The sequence below is a fragment of the Arvicanthis niloticus genome, chromosome 2, assembly GCF_011762505.2.
Source record: "Arvicanthis niloticus isolate mArvNil1 chromosome 2, mArvNil1.pat.X, whole genome shotgun sequence".
In the NCBI taxonomy this organism is placed as follows: Eukaryota; Metazoa; Chordata; class Mammalia; order Rodentia; family Muridae; genus Arvicanthis; species Arvicanthis niloticus.
This window is the reverse complement of record NC_047659.1, coordinates 61,447,269-61,470,983: the sequence shown is the minus strand read 5'-3', so window position 1 is coordinate 61,470,983 and position 23,715 is coordinate 61,447,269. Positions and strand designations below refer to the sequence as shown.

General features: G+C 35.1%; 2 protein-coding genes and 1 pseudogene across 3 annotated transcripts; all 3 read left to right on the top strand.

The window, feature by feature from the left end:
• The first annotated feature begins 1,646 nt into the window (after window positions 1-1,646).
• On the top strand, window positions 1,647-6,299 carry LOC117704405 (olfactory receptor 5AS1-like). Its single transcript, XM_076928261.1, has 2 exons — window positions 1,647-1,730; window positions 3,236-6,299. The coding sequence occupies exons 1-2, from the start codon at window positions 1,720-1,722 to the stop codon at window positions 4,269-4,271; spliced, it is 1,047 nt and encodes a 348-aa protein (XP_076784376.1). The 5' UTR covers window positions 1,647-1,719; the 3' UTR covers window positions 4,272-6,299.
• A 1,617-nt stretch (window positions 6,300-7,916) lies between these two features.
• On the top strand, window positions 7,917-8,986 carry LOC117703158 (transmembrane protein 33 pseudogene; annotated as a pseudogene).
• Window positions 8,987-15,061: 6,075 nt separating this feature from the next.
• Window positions 15,062-20,629, top strand: LOC117703157 (olfactory receptor 5J3-like). Of its 2 annotated transcripts, none has more exons than XM_076929024.1 (2): window positions 15,062-15,474; window positions 19,334-20,629. In XM_076929024.1, the coding sequence occupies exon 2, from the start codon at window positions 19,387-19,389 to the stop codon at window positions 20,167-20,169; it is 783 nt and encodes a 260-aa protein (XP_076785139.1). In that variant the 5' UTR covers window positions 15,062-15,474; window positions 19,334-19,386; the 3' UTR covers window positions 20,170-20,629. The 2 variants fall into 2 exon arrangements, with proteins under 2 accessions (XP_076785139.1, XP_034350546.1); XM_034494655.2 differs by having other exon boundaries at window positions 19,102-20,629.
• The last annotated feature ends 3,086 nt before the right edge of the window (window positions 20,630-23,715 follow it).

The window sequence follows — 23,715 nt, the reverse complement described above, 5'->3', positions numbered from 1 at the left end:
TGGACCTGTTAGCTTTTTTTATTGTTGCTGTTGTTGTTTGTTTGTTTGCTTACTTGCTTGCTTTTTTTCTAAAATGACCAATCACAAATTAGTGAAAGGAGAAAGGAGACATCCACTCCTGCCCACAAAAAAGTTTTTTTTGAGATTATAATTACATAATTTCCTTCTTTCCTTTCCTTCCACCAACTTTTCTATACACCATTTTGCCACTACCTTTATATTCAGTTGCCATTACTCAGTCCTTTGTGTAAGCTTGAAACGTTCTTAGACTAGTTTGGCATGTTTGTTAGAATCATCCTTTTTCCGTTCATATTCGAGAGGTCAGGTTAGTAAAACTTTATGAGTATTTTCTTAATAATAGTAGGAGACACAATATCACAATAAAATGTTCAATTTCATGACTCTCATACTCTTTATATTCTTTTTTAGGCAATGCTTCCAGGGCCTTGGGTGAGGGAACGTTTTGTAGATACATTTTTGGGACTAGGCCCCACATGTCTGTATTTTTATTAGTTGTATTTTAGTGTAGTGTTCTCCATCTGTTGCAAAGAAAAAAATTGATTAAGAATAAAAACTATGCATATTTGTATGTATAAGAATTGTTATCTATAGATTGTTATAAAGGACTATGCTGGTTTAATAAATGTGGTTGAAGATTCTCCCCCAATGACAATAAGTTCAGAAACAGTGTATATTTAGTTAGTAACAGGGATAATGTACCTCTTGCTGAACAAGTCTTAAGTCCAATTAGACAGGTGTTAGTTACTGCCAAGATGCTCAGGTCACTGTTGAACAATTAGACTTTTCTGCCATGCTCACCATTGACGTGGATTATAGGTGTCAGAGATGGATAGAACTGTTGGGTGTCTCCATTCTTTGGAAGCATATGTGCTACCTTCTCAGAGAGGAGCCATTCAGCTGAACGTTTTTCATCAGGACTGACAAAGTTCCCTCCAAGAACCAAAGACTATCTAATAAAACCCCTAATGACAGGCATGAGAAGACCTCTATTGAGCTTTCTAAGGGTTGTCCAAGAGATTCCCAAACATACAATATTTACCCTTGTTTACCCGCTGAGGTGTAAAGTAAGTTCCTGTTGGTGAAAACAACATGCACTTCTAAATCAGAGCCTAAAATATTTAGAAATTGAAGTAAGTGATCTAAAAGAAGTTTTAATCAGTTGATTCTGTTTGTTTTGCCTGAGAATATCTCTGCTGCTATTTGATGTGCTCAAGAATTTTTTTCTGATTTAATTCTTTCACTGGCAGAGAAAATGACCAAGCATCTTAGACCTTCCAAATATCACTGAACCTATACTTTGTGTTTTGGTCATATAAGTACATCCTTCAAAGACCCTTGCAGTAGTTAAATTCTCATTGGGTAGTTACAGAAACTACAGAAGCATGTCAAGAAAAAGACAGAGTTTATAAAGAAATATCTCCTTGTGATGTGAAAACAAATGTGATGTTTATTCCTACACAAGGGTCAATCATGTTATTACTCATCATTTAATTTCATTTAAATGAAGTCAGCTAAGTCATTTCTCTGGAAAGAATAATTGCCTACACAGTTGTCCATAGGGATGGTAATTACTATGTGATAATTTCCCACTTGTCATAGACTGCAAGATAAATAGTGATCTCTGACAAGACTTATTTTCAAAACCTGGGGAGAGATATTTTCTCCAAACAAAACAGGTTCTACTGTTGAAAGGTTTAGATGGTACTGAGGTAAGTGTTTTAATTCCTCATGTAGCAACAGATATCTAAGGCAAATGTTACAAAGCTAATGCTGTGCTTTAGATAATATGTGTCTTTATTGATTCCACATGAGAGCCAGCCTTCATGTGGGCTAAGAGAACAGGTGGCAACAGTGTAATATACTTAAGCTTGTCTCACCTATGACAACTAAACAAAAACACTGAACACTCATTTACATACTACCAAGAGAAGAAAGCTAACTTTTCATATTTTAGAAACTTGAGAACCAATGGCAGAAAATCTCTTCAATTTTATTCATGGAATAGGAGTTTCTTAATTCTTTAACACTTATTTGAACATTTTGTTAAATTTTGACAAATACAAAAATTCCTTTTACTGACGTATTTATCCTCTTTTTGGATGGATTTTTGTACATCATCTGTGTCCCACTCTTGTGCAGTCAATTGTTTTCTGTTTTAAATATCAGATAGAATGATTTGGCATTTCACTCTGAGGTATTGGCAAACACAGTGGTCATGATGAAACTGAGAGGAATAATAAAGATGTAATGAAGAATGAAAGTGCTTTCATACATCTGTACTATGTTTTCGAAAGAGGGGATACATAGTAACAGTTAAAATAATTAGGGAACATGTTCATTGTTGTGTGATTGTTTTCAAATTATTCAGACACTTCATTTCAAAATTTACAAATATGGATTACATTATTCCTAAGCTACTACAACTGTAGCTAATACTCATTAATTTTGTAACCCAACCTATAATTTCCAGAGCAGTATAAAACAGTTTAAGATCAGAAGCATTGCAGTAGAGTAAAAAGCCAAGTAAACTTGGAAAAATTAATTATATCCTTTGTTTCAGTCCAATTGTAAAAGTAGATCTGTAACAATACATATGAAAATCAAGAAATCTAAATGAAAATAAAATAAGAAATGCAAATAAACTGTCTACTCTCTGTACTTCATAATTTATACTAGTTATTTATTACTTTTATCAAGACCATCATCAGCATTATCCTTATCAGCTACCATGGGTAAATGGGTGTTGTATGAAATGTACCCCAACTTTAATTCCTACAAATAGGAATAATCATAAATCAAATAATGGACAGGTATCCTACATAGTGCTGCTTTATTGTTACAGGGCTGGTATTATAATGATTGTACATTATTTTCATATAGTGACATTGTACTATTATTAGTTTTTTTCTCGCCTGTTTATTTGGTCTGTTGTTTCCAATAAAAATAAATAAACATGTTTGATAAATGTGATAAATGTGGTTTGTTTTATGAAATTCTAACAGCACATTTTAGGTGTATATAAAGGTTTCTGATTAATTTTAGGGTTAAAGAATATACTTTATCTAAATTTTAGCCCAAAATTGTAACTCCAACTCAGAGTAAGTATGACTATAATTAATAAGAAAATAATGATGCATAAATGAAATAATTTAGGCTATCTTATCTATTTAAAAATTGTATCTATCATATTTAAGTATTTCTTTTGCTTCCTTAGAAAAGTAAACAAGGACTTTGGTTCATCCATCACTCAGAGAACTTTACATTGCTGGATATCATCAGCTGCCCATGAGAAAATCAAGAAGCCCAAGAAGATGCAGTATACAAACCATACCAAGCCAACAGAGTTTATATTTATCGGATTCACAGATTATCAGCCATTAAGATTCGTGCTGTTTTTGGTGTTCCTCATAGTTTACACATTAACTCTACTGGGAAATATGGGCTTAATAATTCTAGTTAATATTGACTTAAGTCTTCAAACCCCCATGTATCATTTTCTTAGCAATCTGTCTTTCTTAGATATCAGCTATTCTACAGCCATTGCACCTAAAATGCTGGTAGACGTCTTAGCCTCCAAGAAGAGCATCTCATTCTATGGATGTGCCATACAAATGTTTTTCTTTGCATGTTTTGCAGATGCTGAATGCCTTATCCTGGCTGCAATGGCATATGACCGCTACGCAGCCATTTGCAACCCACTGCTTTATTCTACATTGGTGTCTCGAAGGGTGTGCTTCAGCCTTGTTGTGTTGGCTTATTTTAGTGGAATTGTGACCTCACTGGTGCATGTGTCCCTCACATTTATGCTTCCATACTGTAGGTCCAATATTGTCAACCACTTTTTTTGTGACATCCCACCTCTCCTTGCTTTATCATGTGCAGATACTCATATTAATGAGCTTCTGCTCTTTGCTTTATGTGGCACAATCCAGACCAGCACTTTCATGGTCATCCTTATTTCTTACTTCTGCATCCTCATCACTGTTTTGAGAATCAAGTCCACAGGAGGCAGGAGCAAAACATTCTCCACCTGTGCTTCTCATCTCATAGCTGTCACCTTGTTCTATGGAACACTGCTGTTTATGTACTTGCGTCCCACCACCAGCTATTCCCCAGACACTGATAAGGTAGTTGCTCTGTTTTACACTGTTGTGTTTCCTATGTTGAATCCAATTATTTACAGTTTTAGAAACAAGGATGTGAAAAACGCACTCAAAAAATTATTTGACAGGCAAGGGAACTTCAAATGAATGAGAATCCAAGTAGCTTATAAATGTTAATTCCTGGGTGGCTTTAAAGATGTATCTTATTATTATTAAAAATTTCAGCCGGGCAGTGGTGCATGCCTTTAATCCCAGCACTTGGGAGGCAGAGGTAGGTGGATATCTGAGTTTGAGGCCAGCCTGGTCTACAGAGTGAGTTCCACGACAGCCAGGACTACACAGAGAAACCCTGTCTCGAAAAACCAAAAAAAAAAAAAAAAAAAAAAAAAAAAAAATTATGAATACTTTACCCTTATAATATGAATTTACCATTTTATTTATTCCAGTTATACAGACACTGATAAGTGTTTATTCCTCGACTAAGTGAGATACTTCTCCATTTATTCACATCTTCACTTACTTTCTTTAAGATTTCATAATTTGATTCTATATTGATTACATTTAAACCAATTATTTGGCTGTATCTACTAAGATATTTGTCAATTCTTTCTCCAATCATTTGCAGCTATTATCTATAAAGAGTACTTAATTTTAATACTGACAATGTGTTTTGAAGCTCTACTGGATATATTGTAACAGTCGTTTTTCATAGTCTTCAAATTGTTTTGTGTAAGAGTTAATGTAATTTTTGTTCTGATTCCCCAAACCCTTGCATACATTTGTTGTCTTTTACTTTCTTAATCTTTTTTTTCTTTTTTATTGGATATTATATTTACATTTCAAATTTTATCCCCTTCCCACACCACCTGGAACCCCTTATCCCATCCCTCCTCCTCTGGCTTCTATGAGGGTGTACCCCTACCTACCCCCCCTCTCCCACCTCCCCACCTTCGAATTCACCCCCACTCAGTGTTTAGCCTTCGTGTGACAAAAGATCTCCTCTCCCACCTATGCCTTTCATGGCCATCCTCCCCTACATATACAGCTGGAGTCATGGGTCCCTCCCTATGTGCTCCCAGGCTGGTGGTTTAGACCCTGGGGAGCTCTGGCTGGTTGGTATTGTTGCTCTCCTCATTGGGCCACCAACCCTTTTGGCTCCTTCAGTCTTCCCTCTAACTTCTCCATTGGGAAACCTTGATCAGATCAGTGGTTAGCTGTGAGCATCTGACTCTGGGTATGCCAGACTCTGGCAGACCTCTAAGGAGACAGCCATATTAGGCTCCTGTCAGCATGCACTTTCTGACATCCACATCAGCGTCTATTTTTGGAAACTACACATGGGGTGGATACCCAGGTGGAATGGTCTCCAGATGGCCCCTTTTTCAGTTTCTGTCCCATATGTTGTCTCCATATTTGCTCCCTTGGGTATTTTGTTACTCCAAGTAGGACCTAGGCATCCACACTTGTTCTTCCTTCTTCATGAACTTCATGTGGTCTGTTAGTTGAATCTTGGCTATTCAAGATTTTGGGTTAATATCCGCTTATGAGTGAGTAAATACCATGTGTGTTCTTTTGTGATTGGGTTACCTCACTCAGGATGATATTTTCTAGTTCCATCCATTTACCTAAGAATTTCTTGAATTCGTTATTTTTAATAGCTGAGTAATACTCCATTGTGTGAATGTACCACATTTTTTTTGTATTCATTACTCTGTTGAAGACATCTGGGTTCTTTCCAGCTTCTGGCTATTATAAGTAAGGCTGCTATGAATATAGTGGAGCATATGTCCATGTTATGTGTTGGCGAATCTTCTGGGTATATGACCAGGAGTGGTATAGCTGGGTCCTCAGATAGTGCTATGTCCAATTTTCTGAGGAACTACCAGACTGATTTCCAGAGTGGTTGTACAAGCTTGCAATCCCACCAACAATGGAAAAGTGTTCCTATTTCTCCACATCCTTGCCAGCATCTACTACCACTTGAGTTTTTGATCTTAGCCATTCTGACTGGTGTGAGGTGGTATCTCAGTGTTGTTTTGATTTGCATTTCCCTGATGACTAAGGATGTTGAGCATTTCTTAAGGTGCTTCTCGGCCATTCATGTTTCCTCAGTTGAGAAAATTTAGTTTTCATCTTTTCAAAACTAAAGGCATTTCTTCCTTTTCTGTGAAATTATCTGACTACAAATTCTATTACTTAGTAACAACAAATATATGTATCTATTTAGAAAAACATTAGTTGTTGTTTTCTATACATAACTTTAATATGGTTTAAAATAATTTCTTTTTAATTCAATACCACTGAATTTTTTATTTATATATTTCACCTAAAGCATATCTGCTACATTTAAAAGTTTATTTAAAAAATCATTGAAGAAATTCAGTAACTAAATTGTATATTGAATCTTCTACATCAACACTCACCATAAAACTTCACTCCACTCCAGAGCAGTATTGCATTTGTTATGGTTTTACTATTAGTAATGTATTCATCACATTTCAATATGTTAAGTATACAAAATGAAAAGAAAATTAGTGAGATATAACTCCCAGCTTTAAATTAAATATGATAAACTGCATTTACATACTTGAAACTTACGAAGTTCAATTGTATGAGTGTGAGTATGTGTGTGTGTGTGTGTGCACGCATGTTCATACAAGTGCACATTCACATGTGTACATATGCATATGCAGGCCAAGGATTGACACAGGGTTTCCCTTTCAGTTGGATCCAACCTTATTTTTCTCTCCCTGGGATGTGGGGCTCTCTCAATTCAACAACACTGGGTGACACACAGTCCTAAAGTGTTCTCCTCTTTAACTCTCTACCTGTGATTGCTGGTTCAAGCCATCATGCTTACCTTTTCTATGGGTGATAGGATCAGATTAAGCTTGCCATATGCCATATTTGTGTGGCAAATAGTATTTTTCTTTCTGTTTTCCTTTCTTTCTTTCTTTCTTTCTTTTGTTTTGGTTCTGGCCCCCAAATCCCCTACATATCAAAGGATGCCAATATTATGTATAGAATATTAATTTTTGATGCATCTTCATAAATCATAATAGCAATTTCACAATTTGGATAAATTATAAACTTTACTGAATGAGAGAGTATATTCATCATTCTAATCATTAAACTATTACTTGACATCAAAATATAAATTCCAAAGTTGGTAAAACATAAATTTTCTTAAGTGAATATGGGGATTAAAAGAGAGAGGAAAATTAGCTACTTACCTGAAGAAGTAACTAAACAAATAAAGGTAAACTTCCATACATGTGAGAAAAATTAAAAGTTACACAATAATGTATTGTTGTGCAGTTCTATGAAAGTAACTGTGACAATGAGGCATTATCTCATTGTGCAATTCCAAATTCATTCCAAAAACGTTCTGTTCTAGTTATTTAATTTAGTTTTAAAAACCTATGCAGTATCTCACACCCAGGAGCCATCTGAGTTTCTATTTTATTGCAGTATGAAAGTAAAGTAAGAAACAAATATCTTAACAAAGTGCTCTAGTTAGGATTCTCTTGCTTTGGAAAACACCATGACTAAAAGAAACATGAGAATAGATGGGTTTATTTCACTTTAAAGGGAACACTTTATCATCAGGGAAGTCAGAGCAAAAATTTGAGGAAGAAGCTTGAATCAGAAACTATTGAAGTCACTGCTTATTAGCTTGTTCTCAGGTTTGCATTCTTACACTGCATAGTTTTGCCTACCTAGACATAGGGCTATGTATAATGTGATGGACATCTTACATCTTACTTCCTACATCCATGAGAAACCAATGAAATGTCTCACAGACATGTCTCCAGGATAATCATTGACTGTGGTTCCAGTCTGAACTCTGTCACTGCCAGGCAAGATCCCCAAGAAGTATTCCATGTGAAAGTGAGCTGCTGCCAGAGGTAGTTTTCTGGTCTGATCATAGTCTATGCCATGGATGGTGGACAACCTCATGGGATATTAGAATATTCAACATCCATATAAGACTCTTCCTTGATACAGAGCAGAACAGCGTCCCAGGCTCCTGTGTGTCTCCCATGGCGGTTCGACCCCGAATGCCCCCCAAGGGGTGGGCCCTGTGCAATTTATGATGACCAATAAACTGGACACAGCAATGTGGCTGTCTTGCCTGTTCACAGTTTATTGCTCCTCTTTGTTCATTCTGCCTCTTCTTGGGTTGCATGAAGCAGCAAGCTTTTACCAGCGTGCTTTGCTGGCCAATGCTCTGACCAGCGCTCTGAGGCTGCATCTGAGACAACCACACTTCCAGTTGAGCAGAGCGTTCCTGGCTCAGGCCTTGTTAGAGGACAGCTGCTACTACCTGCTGAATTCACTCATCTTCGTCAACTCCTAACCCGTTACAATGAGCATTTTTCCAGTCTTGTTATTTTCGTTGCTTCATGCTGCCACATACACTAAGAAGGTCCTGGATGCAAAGGGTTCAAATAGTTTCCCTCTGTTGAGATCTGTATTGGATAAATTAAGTACTAACCAACAAAATATTCTGAAATTCATCACTTGTAATGAAGTATTCTTGATGCCTGCTACAATTTTTATGCTCTTTAGTGGCCAAGGAAGTTTGCTCCAGCATTTTATATATTACAGATTTCTTACTCTTTGATATTCCTCTAGAAGAAATCCATATTGTCAGAACTTGTTTAATGAACTGAGGATTGTTGTTGAACACATTATTATGAAACCCACCTGCCCACTTTTTGTGAGAAGACTATGTCTCCAGAGCATTGCCTTCATTAGCAGACTGGCACCAACAGTTGTGTAGTTGGACATCTAGTTAACCTGTGTTTAGAAGATTAGCATTATTAGCTGGTAATTCTGATAGGGATCCCAAATTATAGGTCTATCTAACATTGACCTCAGTTCAATTTACATGATTTACATAAAAAATGCATCTCGGTGCAAAAATAATAATTTTCCTGGCATGTTAAATCAAGCCTTTAACACCTTCTGAGAAAATTTTACTGTACATTACTGTTTGTGGTTATGTAAATTTGTATTTAGTGATAAATGTTACTAAATTGTTTTAGATGCTGCTGTGCCTACATCATGAAATACATTTATTTCTTTTAAAAAGAATTCGGAAATTTGTTTCATCCTAACTATTAACTCAAGTTATATCTGGAATGAGTTCATTATGGTACTAGATGAGTTGAGAATATTTCAAGACAGTATTTTCCATTCTGTAATTTTGTTTGAGATTGTAGCAGAAGCACATCCCTCTGTAGTTCCGGTTCTCATTCTATGTGTGCTGCTTTCTAGGACAGATGTGCTTAGCCTGCACCATTACAGAGAAGTTCTGTATGCATTTTATGACCTGTGAAGCTTTTGTTTCCATAGTACGTCTGTGGCTCTGAATGATGTTTGAAAAACTGATTGACTGTAAACCTCTTTTGGATTAGATCTTTGGGGTCATATAATCATTTACTCTAGAAGATATTAGTGACATAGATACCTACTGACTGACTTTTATAAATGTCAACCAATAGATTATCAATGTTGCTATTGTTTGTAGAATTACATAGTTCCAGAATCTTGACTTTAGTTTCTTTGGTTTCTTAGGCTTGAAATTTTCTAGCCACGAACAACATCAGTTCAGATGCCTTTGAAAGGGTGTGATTGAAGACAGCATGTGATTACACTTGTATGTTCTGAAATAATGAAGACTATTCTGTAGATTACATGTTTACCCAGCAAATATGATTCAGAGGGTTTAATGGAAAGGGTTATGGGTAAGGTAATTAATGGGGAATGGGCCTGGGGAGTAGTTGAAGGGAGTAATGGTATTTCAGCCTGGTAACATGTAGTTGAGTTAGGGGATTGAATGTATAATGCATCTGTGATTGAGGCTGTATAATATGTTCAATTCTTTTAATTGAGTTCCCATCTATTCCTTTATAAAAGTCATTCTGATCCTAATTACTTACTGTTGCATGATTGGAAGAACTTAAAACATTGCACTACAATGTTAGTATAGAGTGATGTAATGTGGCTTTTTTTGTGCCCACTTCTATCTGCATGTAATTTATATTTTTCAAATACATTCATTAGTAACTTACAGCATCAGTTTTCTTTCTGTTTAAGTTACTAGTCTATAGAAAGGTGATAGTCTTGGGGTAGATTTCCAGGAAATTCTACTTGATAGCTGAGCTTTAACCAGCTACTTTTTTTTATTTTTGAAATATTTATCCATCGAGTTGGAGAAGCAACCTCCTAATAGCCAGTTGATTTTTATGTGTGTGCCTAGCCTCCTCATCACTATGTAATCTGACGGATTTTTTAAATTTATTTATTTTTTAATTTTATTTTATATTTTATTTACATTTAAGATGCCATCCCCTTTCCCCATTTCCCCTCCCTAGAAAACCCCTGTCCCATGCCCCCCTTTCCTTTTATACATTTTTTAAAATGTTAATCAAAGGATTTATAAGTTTGGTAATGCTCAATCAGAAGCGTAACCCAATACCTAACCTAGATATAAAAACTATCTTTGACTGGTGGAGACATGTGAACATCTGCCTCCATGCCCCCTCTCTCTTTCTCTCTCTCTTTGCCTAGCTTCTCCTCTCCTTCATCTTCTCTCCTTACTCCATCTCTTCCTCTCAGTACTCCTTCCCACTTAGTTTCTCCTGCATATCACTCTTCCTGTTAAAGTAAAACTTTTCTCTCAAAATACAATTAGAGCATACTTATTCCTAATTGCACCAGTGAGATACAAGATAGTCCTAATACCCAGTCCATCATTTTGTTGACTAACCAGAACCTCTGTCATCTCTTCTAACTAAAACACTTAGTTTTGAACCTGGCTTTTTTCTTGGCTTTAGAATGAATGTCGGCTGAAAACCATCTACTCAGATCTTTTCTCTCAAAGTAAATAGCCAGGATTGGCTATGAGACTATGGGTCTTCAACCCCGTCAGAAATCCAGAATGACTGAGTTAACTGAAGTTATGGGAAGCACTAAACATAGCTTCTAAAACTTAGCCAATTTATAGAGACCACTGAACACCTGAAAAGCCCCTATACTACCAAACGTTGGAGCATCAAATCTTCAGCCTTCTGGCCCAGAGTCATCTGACAGACCTTAGTGATGCAGGATTATTAAGGGCTGATTACTCTGTCTAGGCATAATCTGATGGTTTTAAAGATGCAACTTTGTAGAGCAATAAAGTGACTATCTTGTTATGTAAAAAAAAAAAAAAAAAAGACTCTTCCTCTTCTGTACATCAAAGAAGAACCGAAAAACAATGGAAAATAAAATTTTCAAGAAAGTTGGAAATGGAATTACATGACTCTAATCCTAGTACTCAGTGGGTAAAAGTGGGCAGACCTCTGTGCATCCCAGACCATCTAGGGCTATATGATAAGGCCTAGTTTCAAAATATCAATGTTTAAGCAACAAATTATTTTACTTAGTGTATACTACTTTGTCCATCCAGGTGAACCCCCTAACTTTTATTTCAGGGTATGTTAACTGCTTTTTGTACTTGATGGCATTCCTATGTATGATAGGAAGAATAACATTATATCTGGTATTTTTAAATTATGTTTAATCTTTTTTTTTAAATCTACCCACTACCCCATCACACTCTACCAGACCTCCCCATTCCCTGGGGCTTCAAGACTTTCAAGGGTTAGGTTCACCTTCTTTCACTGAGACCAGACCAGGCATTCCTTTGCTGTATATGATTTGGGGGAATCATACTAGCTAGTGTATTCTGCCTGGTTGGTGGCTTCATGTCTGAGAGATCTTGGGGGTCCAGGTTAGTTGAGACTGCTGGTCTTCCTATGGGGTCATCCTCCACAGCTTCTTCCAGTCTTTCTCTACTTCATCCACTGGGTTCCCTGACTTCACTTCATTGGTTGGCTGTAAGTATCTGCTTCTGTCTCAGTCAGGTACTTGGGCCCTTCAGAGGGTAGCCATGATAGGCTCCTCTCTATAAGCCTAGCATAACATTAGTAATAGTATCAGGCCTTGGAGCCTTTCCTTGAGATGGATCCCTATTTGTTCCTGTCACTGGACCAGCTTTCTCTCAGTTTCTTTTTTATTTTTGTCCCTGCGGTCTTTTTAGAAAAGAACCATTCTGGGTCAGAGTTTTTTACTGTGGAATGACAGCCCATATTCATTCACTTGATGCCCTATCTTTTTCTAGAGGTGGACTCTACAAGTTTCCTCTCCCCACTGCAGGGCATTTCATCTAAGGTCGCTCCCTTTGAGTCCCCAGAATCTCTTACCTCCCAGGTATCTGGTACAATCTTGAGGATCTCCCCCCACCTCCCACCTTTTGAGGTTACATATTATCATTTATTTTGCTGGCCCTCAGGGCTTCACTCCTGTTCCCCAACCCCTAATACCTGATCATGTTCCCCCTTTCCCCTCTCTCTCCCTCTACCACCCAGGTCCCTCCCTCTGTCTGCTGCCTATGATTTCTTTCTTCTGACTTCTAAGTGGGATTGAAGCAACCTCACTTGGCCCTTTCTATTGTTAATCTTCTTGTGTTCTGTGGATTGTATCCTGGGTATCCTGTACATTTTTGGCTAATATTCACTTATAAGTGAGCATATGTCATTCAAATCCATTTAGGTCTGAGTTATCTCACTCAGAATATTTTCAATTCCATGCATTTGCCTGCAAAACTCATGATGCCCTTGTTCTTTTTTTTTTTGGTTTTTCGAGACAGGGTTTCTCTGTATAGCCCGGGCTGTCCTGGAACTCACTCTGTAGACCAGGCTGGCCTCGAACTCAAAAATCCGCCTGCCTCTGCCTCCCAAGTGCTGGGATTAAAGGCGTGCGCCACCACCGCCCGGCTATGCCCTTGTTCTTAATAGCTGAATAGTATTCCATTGTGCAAATTAAACATATTTTCTGTATTCTTTCTTCCATTGTGAGACATGTGAGTAATATGATAATCCTAGTTTTCTAGCTTTAGAACCACCTGAGTGGTCTCTTTATTCTAATGTATACCATCATTTCTAATTTCGTGTCATACTAGAAGGAGATTATCACAGCCTATAAGTGTTTTCCCAGATTTCAAATCCATTCTACATTCACAAAAATAAATTTAGTTTGATTACGGATACATGGCTATAAATTAAAATATAAAATAACATAAAAGACCGATGCCTTATAAAACAAACAAATGAAAACATTACATTTTTAGAACCATTTAACACATGAATGCATAACTAATATTAAATAAATGCATACCAAAAGGCATTTACAATTTTATAATACTTATCTACAAACACTTTAGAAGATTGTTTTTTTAAAACTTCATTTGCTTCATTTTCCAACATGTGTAACATACATCTTTACTCTGAGACCTCAGTTCAAAGTTTTTGTTGTTGTTTGTTTTTAATCAAGTCATAAATGCCACAGTTATTGATAACAGACAAAGTGATAATACTTGTCTGTCTTCTGGAATGCAAACCCAACATATATCCAGTATTCTTTTCATGTCTCTCTGGAGTTATGGGGAGGAAAAAGTGTATCTTCTGTGTCTTAAAGATGTCTGTTTTGGGTACTTCATTAAATGACAATTTTTCCATTTAAATTAGGGTCTGAATTCAGCCTTTATCTGCTTCATCACATTCAGAAAATGAATTGCCTGTTATTCTGTTTGGTCAGAATTACAGGAACATCAAGTAATTGATTATTTTCTTAACAAAAGATGTACTGTCTAGTCATCAATGTGATTGATTATATAGAATATAAAGACATACACTATAAAACAGTAACCTAAGATTTAACAGAGTCCAGGCAGCTCTAAAAAGCCAGGCAATTTTTTTTATAATAATAATATCTGGCATTCTTAAGTTCTTTATATGTTTATAGATATATGTGTAGTTGAGGGACTATCTTATTCACCTGTATGTGCATATAATGTAGAGGCCAGAAAGTAACCTCTGCCACTGTTCATGAAGCACAATCCACCAAAATTTTTGAGAAAGGCTCTCTCAGTGGCAAGAAACTTACAGAGTTTGCTACACTTGATGTCAAGTTTCTCCCCTATCTATTAGTCTCTGTCTCTCAGAGTGGTATTAAAAATTGTGTTCTACTTTAATTTGCTATTTTTCTAACATAGGTCTATGACTGGAACTCAAATGCTCATCTTTTCACGTCAAATATTTTACCAACTGACCTAAATACTCAGCTCTTCTTTAGACAGTTTAAAACTAAAATATTTATATTTTGAAAAAAATTTCCAAAGTGGTAAAGATTTAAATATATTTTGACTAATGTATTAATTATTTTTAATTTACTGAAAATTTCCAATATGTGTGATTATCTTTTTGTATGTTTTAATTTATAATATGCTTCTTGAATTCTTGAAACATAAAACATATTTTTGTCTCTTACCAATTATATGAGTTAATGTGAAACTAAATGGAATAGTTCAAGTGATTTGTTATACAGGTACATACAATCTAAAGTATATTTTGATCTCGCACAGTGTTAGCTTATGATAATGAAAAAACAGTGCATTTGAAAACAGCTAACCTCTTAGTTTTCCTTGATAATACCATGTTTTTCGTAAAAGGTAGACTATGTTGATGAAATAAATGCCTCTATTTGGTGTCTAGTTCAAAATGAAAGTTATGTAAGGAGAATGTGAGTGGCTGAAGCCATTTTTTGAAAAATACTGAGTTTAAGTTGTTTTATTTGCAGAACATTTTAGCTATCTTCCATGTGGCTTAAATATAATATGTTTTTCTCAACTCCTCATGCTGCATTCATGGTCTTTATTCATCATTGTAACAGAATTCTTGAATTTAGAGAACAGTTACTTCTAAGGAATAATATTTGTAAAGGATAACTTTTTATGTCTTCATTGGTGAAAGGAAATGTGTCCACTGAATAAATATCAGTTCTCTCAGGTCACTGATTAGTTAAGTCTCAAGAGATGAGAAGGGTGCTAATAACTCAATTGTGGGCAACTGAGACACATGAAGTAGGAATAGATTCTCTCACCAGTAAAGCAGAGACTACTATCTGCAACTCTATTCTAAATAACAAGTCCTTAAAGTCTTAGGGAAGCCAGATCTTGTATGAATATTATGTTGTTCATTCTGAGCTTTGCTAAGTTGAGAGGAAGAAAGTCCTAAGTTTCCATTTTAAGATTTTGATATTTTCTGTTATTTCCAGAACTCTAAGGAAAACTCATTGTGAGTTATCCAAGTATCCTATTATACTTAAACTGTTTAGAACATTATATTATAATTTGTTGGTTATATATCTTTCAATCTTCCAGATCTCATAGACAAAAGCATTATTTCCCTAATGTTTACACATTTACATTAAATCTATATTAACTCTTTTCTAACATATGGTAAGTAGAAATATATTTTTATTATTTAATAGTCATATAGTGCCTTAAAGATATTTGTACATTTATGTAAATTTTTAAAATTGACTATATTTACATCTGAAACGTAAAAAAAAATCCAAAAAAGAAAAAAATATTGACTATATGAGAATTGTAATTTGTGTATATTATTTCATTATAATTTTATATTAATTGTGCCTTTAAATCATTCACACATAATTTCTTTAAGAGTTTTAATACAGTGTTTTAAAAATTATTTTCTATTTTCCTTCCATCTGTTTTCCTTCCTGGTATTTATTTACTGTTCAGAATTCTGAGTTTAAGATGACTCAGGCCACACTTTGGTATGTTAAATTCTACTCTTTGCCACAACAGCTCTGGTCTTCATCCTGATATAGATTTTAAGTTGGAATATCTAATTTGCTATTTTGTCTCATTTACTTTATGCTATTTTTGCTATGGTACAGTTTTGATATTGGTTTATCCTCAATGTCAAATTTTTATATTTCCATAAACATTCTCTGACATTTCACTTCATTTGTCTTTTACATTTATCTTATAAACTACTCAGTTTTTATGTTTTAAAATATAAATACATACATCTACATACATAAATTTGTATGTATTTGTGTAAATAGAAGTTATATATGCAGCAATTCATGCACAATTTAATTGAATGTGCATTCATGTCTACAACATTAATGATGCATTAATGACATATAAATATACTTAAACAAACAAAATATTTTATAAGAATTTATTAATAAAAATTTTTATCATGATCAAATTCTTTGGATTCACACTTATTGGCACTGGAAATCATTCTTCAATGTCTATCAGCATAGCAATGTTAAATGGAGAATAGTTCTGAGCTTACTCTGAGATGGACATGTGTTCAGGTTACAGTTCCAACAATTTAGAGGCTAAGCAGGTATTGAAAGATGGTGATTAATTTTTGTATTTATCATTTTGTCTTATACATTTAGTAGGTAGTGCCATAAAGTAACTGAACATTATCCCCATCATACATGTTTTTCTACTTTCCCTCTTCTCATTCATGGGGATAATCAATCGGTCAAATCATGTCTTTATCAACAAATTTAAAACCTTAGAAACAATGTAACTGGCCAGTACTTTATATATCTTAGTGCTTAATATCTTTTATTTATATATTTAGAAATATAAGCATGTGTATATAAATAGATATATATGTATGAACTTGAAAGAGAGCAAGGTAAGTTATAAAGAAGAGGATTTAGAAAGAGGGAACTTTATGGCAAAAATTATCTAGTTGCAATAAAATCTAAAAACATAAAAGACATATTTTTAAAATCATTGATATGTTCAAAGCCACCTATTCCTGCTCCCTTTGACAGAGTAAAACTAGATCCACTGTTCTTTCAATGGCCACTGATTTGGAACAAAGACAGGGAATTGGTTATAGTCCATCAACATGCACCCAGATATGCATGGTTTACCTATGCCCTGACTGGTAAATATGAAGTATCAAATTATTTCCTTGCATTCTGTAGTGACTCACCTGCTTTCATAAGTACAGGAAATGTTTTTTGAATGTTAAGCAGACTATAAAATACTTTGCTTCATGAGATAACATGTTTCATAAAATCAGACATATTTATATTTTCATAAGAAAATGTTCAAATTTTTGCAAAATTATTTTTGTCAAAGAAGGATAAATGACAATGTGCAAAAATTAGAGCATGTAGCAAACAAATATTAATTAGAGTAAGATAGAAATATGGAATTCATATACTGTGATGTCTTATACAACATTCTTCCCATCTCTCTGGGAGTTTTCAAGTATCCTTTAATAATTTTTAATAATTTTTATTTTTCCTTGCCTTTTTACCTCACATTTAGGCAAATTTAGAAGCCTCTATTACATGTAATTCTACATTATGGTTTTATCATTTTATGTTCTTTTCCAGAAAAAAAATCATTGTTTACAAATCCACAAATCAAATTAAATCACTTTTGTCATTTTACACACATAGTAGATCTTAAATTTACTCCTTCATTGGATCTTTTGTATACAACTGACTGAATGATAATTTCTAGTGTTATTGAAATCTGAATCTCCAGTGTCCATACATGCTGCCTCATATTGAGAAACAAATTGTTCACATGTGAGTCAGAGGAAGACCATGAGATACAAGGAATAGTGTGAATTATGAGGGTAAGAACTATACATAATTCAATTGCTCTTACAATCCAAGACAGGAAGAAGGCAGAATGATGAAGAAAAAGTCATTATATTTTTGTCTTAGAGGAAAGGGTCATGTGCTACAGAGAGTAGGTTTAGAAGCTCAAATGGGCTTTTTGGTTAAAAAAATGCTTCCTCTCTTTGAGCCTCTAGAAGTGTGGCATCATAGCTATATAGATTCCATCTACAAAAAATCAGAGAATCACTTTTATGACTTAAAAACTGTATATAAATGAGTGTTTGTTAATTTAACCTATAATGTCTTTAGAAATTTGTCATAGTAAGTATAATACACTAGACAAGTATTACTTATAATATATCACTTACTATTACCTTCCTTCTCCCTTCATAATTTAGTTTTTACATGCTAATTATCCTTTTTGCTTATATCTCCAAGTGTTTATATTTCTAACAGGGCACCAGCTGCATGAAAACTTGATTGTGTTGATTTAGGTATGCCAGCATTTTTAAAGAATCATGCATTATATTATATTAATTATTATATATTATATTAATCATTATATTATATATTATATTAATCATTATAGTAAGAAATATTTAACAACTGGGTGAGAGAATATATGTATAATTTAATTGTCTAATATCTACCACAACTCTGATGAATTGGCAATGCATCATTTTGAAGGAAGTGATGTTAAGTAGTATTTAACCCTTTTAAATAGAAAACATATCAGGAATTTACAAGTTTGGGTGTAGCACAAAACATATTGGCTTCTCACAATGTGTGTAATGGACTTTTTATTATTTTTAATTTTGAGAATAAAAACAAGAACAATATGCAAAACCAAAATTGCACAAAAATGTGAAGGCAAGAATTGTCATACAAAATAGAACTTCTAATGATTAATTATTTAAAAATGAAGAACAAATGATAACAACTATGGATATTTTTTTCCTGGTTCAATTTTTCTAACTACTATAGCAATGATCATGCCAGTCAGAGATTCAGGTGGAAGATGAGGACAAATATGAATTGACACATTTAAAGACAGAAAATGGCATGGTACTGAAGTCATTGTGTAATTTCCAGGGTAAATGGAAATTAAATATATTGAAATGGTTGCCCACAGAATAATAAAATTTCTCTTGCACAAGATTGTTAATAGCTCATACTGTTCCAAAGCAGAAGGCTGAAGAATGTTAAAGAATAAGACAGAATTTGATTTGTGTACCACAATCTGTATCCAAGTTTCAATTGTACCAACTAATGGCTTTGTATTATAAAAAAAACATTTTTTTACCTTTTCTATTCTGTAATAATTGATGACAGGGAATAAACAAACATAAGTTGCAATTATTTGCATCTCAGTATGTAGATTGTCTGAGATTTTATCACACACAAATAGGTTATGGCTGAGGTTTTGTTTTTGATTTATCTACCACAGGATAATTCTCTGTCACCATGATGGATATGAGATTCTGGAGAAAATTCTTTTTATAGTTAATTGAAGTGACATGATTATTGTGAAGCTAAGGAGTTGTAGACTATGGGAAGCATGGCAGTTTGGAATCGTACAGATGTGAAGGAATTCATTCTAGTAGGCCTGACTGAAAACCCAAATTGGCAGGTTCCTCTCTTTTTGCTTTTCAGTGCAATGTATCTAATCATTCTTGCAGGTAATTTGGGGATCATCATCTTGATCTGGTTAAACACCCAACTTCATACCCCAATGTACTTTTTCCTTAGTAACCTTTCTTTATGTGACATCTGCTACTCTACTGTCATTGCTCCTAAGATGCTGGTCAATTTCCTGTCAGAACTAAAATCTAGTACATTCTTTGGCTGTGTTCTTCAGAGTTTCTTTTTTGCAGTTTATGTAACCACAGAAGTCATCCTCCTGTCTATGATGGCCTATGATCGATATGTGGCAATTGCAAATCCCTTAATGTATACAGTTATTATGACCCACAGTATCAGCACACAGATGGTTCTTGCATGTTACTTGTGTGGCCTCATTAATTCCCTGACTCACACAATAGGTTTACTCAGACTGGACTTCTGTGGTCCCAACATTGTGAATCACTTCTTCTGTGACATCCCTCCTCTGCTGAAGCTTTCATGTTCTGATGCACACACCAATGAAATGCTGCTTTTGGTCTTCTCTGGAGTGATTGCTATTTTCACTTTTATCATTGTCATGGTGTCCTATATCCACATTATCATTGCCATCCTGAGAATCTGCTCAACTGAAGGGAGGCGTAAAGCCTTTTCCACTTGTGCCTCACACCTGACAGCTGTGACATTATTTTATGGTTCTGTGACATTTAGCTATATCCAGCCAAGCTCTCAGTACTCCATGGAACAGGAAAAAGTCTCTGCTGTTTTTTACACCTTGGTCATCCCCATGCTGAATCCTCTGATTTACAGCCTGAGGAACAAAGATATGAAAGAAGCAGCCAAGAGATTGATTTGTAGGAAGAGCATCATGAATCTGTACTGTCTCTGGCTCTGAAAACTGGATGTGAATCTTTAAATCCATTTTAAAATTAAAGTGACACTTTAAATTATGCCAGTGACACTTCCAACATAAACTACAGTTAATTCAAATTTATGATAGGTTCGGCAAAAATCTTCAATTTGACCCCAAAACTAAAACCAGTATTTACTAATCAACAGCATAACATCTTCATTATTATGAAACCTGATAAATACTTAAGATATATTTTCATGTTAAAATGTTAAGAATACTGTCCTTTTAAGAGTGAGATATAATTTTAGACCAAATGAGTATTTCAATAATATTTATTAATAAATTACTTTAGTGTTTTACAGAAAACTTACAATGTCCCCAATAGTGTACCTTTTATAAACCCTGTATACTTGCTTCTACAAATGTCCCCATGAAAGTGACACAACAATTTCTCATTTTACATATAATTTTATTATAGTAACTGGCTGCATAAAAAATAAAATTCATGACAACCTCTTAAATAAGGTAACTCTATGAAGTCTGTATTTTCATAATTACTGTAAAAAAGAAATGTAACACACACACACACACACACACACACACACACCTCCTATATCTGTCTTCTAAGAAACTCTGCCAGAATCTGACCAATACAAAAGAGGATGCTGGCTGGACTGAGTACAGGAACCACAATGGAGGAGTTAGGGGAAGGACTGAAACAGCTGAAAGGATCTGCAACCCCATAGGAAAAACAACAATAATAACCAACCCACTCCCCACCCCAGTGCTCCCAAGGCCTAAACCATCCACCAAAGTGTACACATGGAGAGACTCACAAAGATACTTGCTTAGTTGTGTTCATAGCAACCTTATTTGTAACAGCTAGGAACTAGAAACAACCTAGATGTCCCTCAGCTGAAGAATGGATAAAGAAAATCTGGTTTATTTACACAATGAAATAGCTATTTTCAAAAAAGAACATCATAAGTTTTGTAGGCAAATGGATAGAACTAGAAAATATCATCCTGACTGATGTATCCCAGACTCAAAAGGATATATATGTTGTCTATTTACTTATAAATGGACATTTATTAGTCATAAAACAGGATAATCACACTACAATCCACAAATCCGAAGAAACAAAATAACATGCAGAGCTCACATGCGTCTGATGGAATCTGCCTCAGAAGGTATGATAAAATAGATATTGGAGGTATATTTAGGGAGGCAACTGGATGGGACAGGTGATGGAGAGGAGAGCAGGATTAGGGAGGTGGTCGTATGTAGGGACTGGAGGAGAGAAAGAGGAGAATATCTATAGGATGTGCCAGAGACCTGGGATGTGGATAGGTTCCATGGTGGCTAGGGGAGTTACTGTATTTGAAACTACTAGCAGTGAGGTATATGCACCTTGAAGTGTCCACTTCCTCAGCCAAGCATGTCTCTCAGTAGAGTGAAAAACAATACCCATCCATAAAACCTTTGACCTAAAATATGTCCTTCCTACAAGATGTTCAGGCAAAGAGAGAGCAGAGATAGAAAATATGTTAACCAAGTTGACACTTACACAATTACATATCATCAATCTATAAACTCTAAAGTTAGAAAGATGTAAGTTTTCTCAGATGAATATTCAGTTTAATTGAGAAAGTTAAATTATCTACTAAGCTAAAAGTCTAACTAGACAAAGTATATGTCCACAGATGAGCAACTAGGTAAAGAAATTTTAAATTGTTTGTTTGGTTTTTTTTTTGGGGGGGGGTGAGACATGGTTTCTCTGTTTAGCCATGGCAGTCCTGGAACTCATTCTGTAGACCTGGCTGACCTCGAACTCCGAAATCCACCTGCCTCTGCCTCCCAAGTGCTGGGATTAAAGGTGTGTGCCACCACCACCCGGCGTAAAGAAATTTTAAAATAAAAAGTAATGAGAAATTTTCCAGTTTTTACTCATGTATTTATTACTATAACATTCTCTTATGACATAACTTTGAATCTGTTGTTGAGGCATTCTGTTATTCATTTTAAATGGAAATCTATGTAGCATGTGACACACAGTGGTCATCTGCTTTTATATCACATTGCAGTTGACAAATGAAGCAAAAGACAACTTACTTTACTGTGACAAAGAAAATGACCAAAGGCAACATGATGGAACATAAATCATTGCTGCATGGTGCTTATTGTCTTACTCTCAGTCTTGTGTTCAGCTCATTTTCTTACACAGAAAAGTCAAACATGGCTAGTGATCAGGAAACTCCATGTGAGATAGACAATTTTACATTTATTAGGAACAAATGAACCTTCCCACAATTTTGACTACAAGGCAATCAGATAGGGGCAGTACTTAAGTACTTTCTCTATGTTTTATTTATTTGATATTTTATTTATTTAAATTTCAGGTGCCATTCCCCCTTCCCCTTCCCCCCACCCATTAATCCCCTATTCCATCCATCCTCCTCCTTTTTTGCCTTTATACTGTTTAAATTACATGTAAGTATTAAGGTCAGTTCTAGGTTGAGGAACTACCAATACAATAGATGCAAATAGTCTAAAAACGAGGAAGACAATAAACCCAGATAATCAAAGAGCATGTACAACAATAAACAGAGTCCTGTGATCACTCCCATGATCACTATTTCTTTTTCTATTTCTTTTTCTTTTTTTTTTTCTTTTTTTTTGTTTTTTTTCGAGACAGGGTTTCTCTGTATAGCCTTGGCTGTCCTGGAACTCACTCTGTAGCTCAGGCTGGCCTCAAAATCAGAAATCTGCCTGCCTCTGCCTCCCAAGTGCTGGGATTAAAGGCGTGCACCACCACCGCCTGGCCGATCACTATTTCTAAGAGCTTATCAGGATGATCAAAATATATGAATCTCCTTCCTTGTCCTAGCTCAAAGTCATTTTTATGCCAGAAACCTATTTCTTTGTTCTAGTCTAAGATTTAGATTCCCGCTTGAAATTTCTTCTTTGTCCTAGACTAGGATTTAGATTTCTGCCTGAAATTACTTCTTTGTTTCAGCCCAATGTAAGATTCCTGCCTACAGTCCATTTCCTGGTCATTGGCCAATGTCAGATTCCTGCTGGGCAGCCCCAAAAGCTCTCCACATCTCCCCTTTTTCATTGCATAGGCCAGACTGAGTCTGCTTTAGGTAATTCTGACAAGAAAGTCTTCCTTACCCATTGTGGAATATGCATTATCGTAAACAATGCACTTCTGTCATAGGTTGGTAAGGCTCTCTACAGAATCTTACCCATTCTTGGCTTGGCAGCCTGTTAAATTAATAACTTTGTCAGGGTGTGCATTATTAGTTTCAAGTCATGAACTTTGGCTGACAGCCTGTTGATGTAGTTAGAGACAAGCTTTAACACAATGAGCAGGAATAAAAGTATTCCCAGGAAAAGAAGTGCTAACCTGATCAAGTTATATATGCCATTCCTGAGGTTTGACAAAAATGAAAATAATGACCTCAGGCCATGGATAATTTTATCAGTATTATCTGCAGCATCAAAGCTCAACAGAGCAGTATTCTTTAAATTCATAATCTCACTATGCAAAGTTAATATGCCCAGAGACGTGTTAGGATTATGCCA

Excerpts from the sequence above, each read along its gene's own strand:
- LOC117703157 (XM_034494655.2), top strand. The coding sequence starts at position 19,204 with ATGGGAAGCATGGCAGTTTGGAATCGTACAGATGTGAAGGAATTCATT.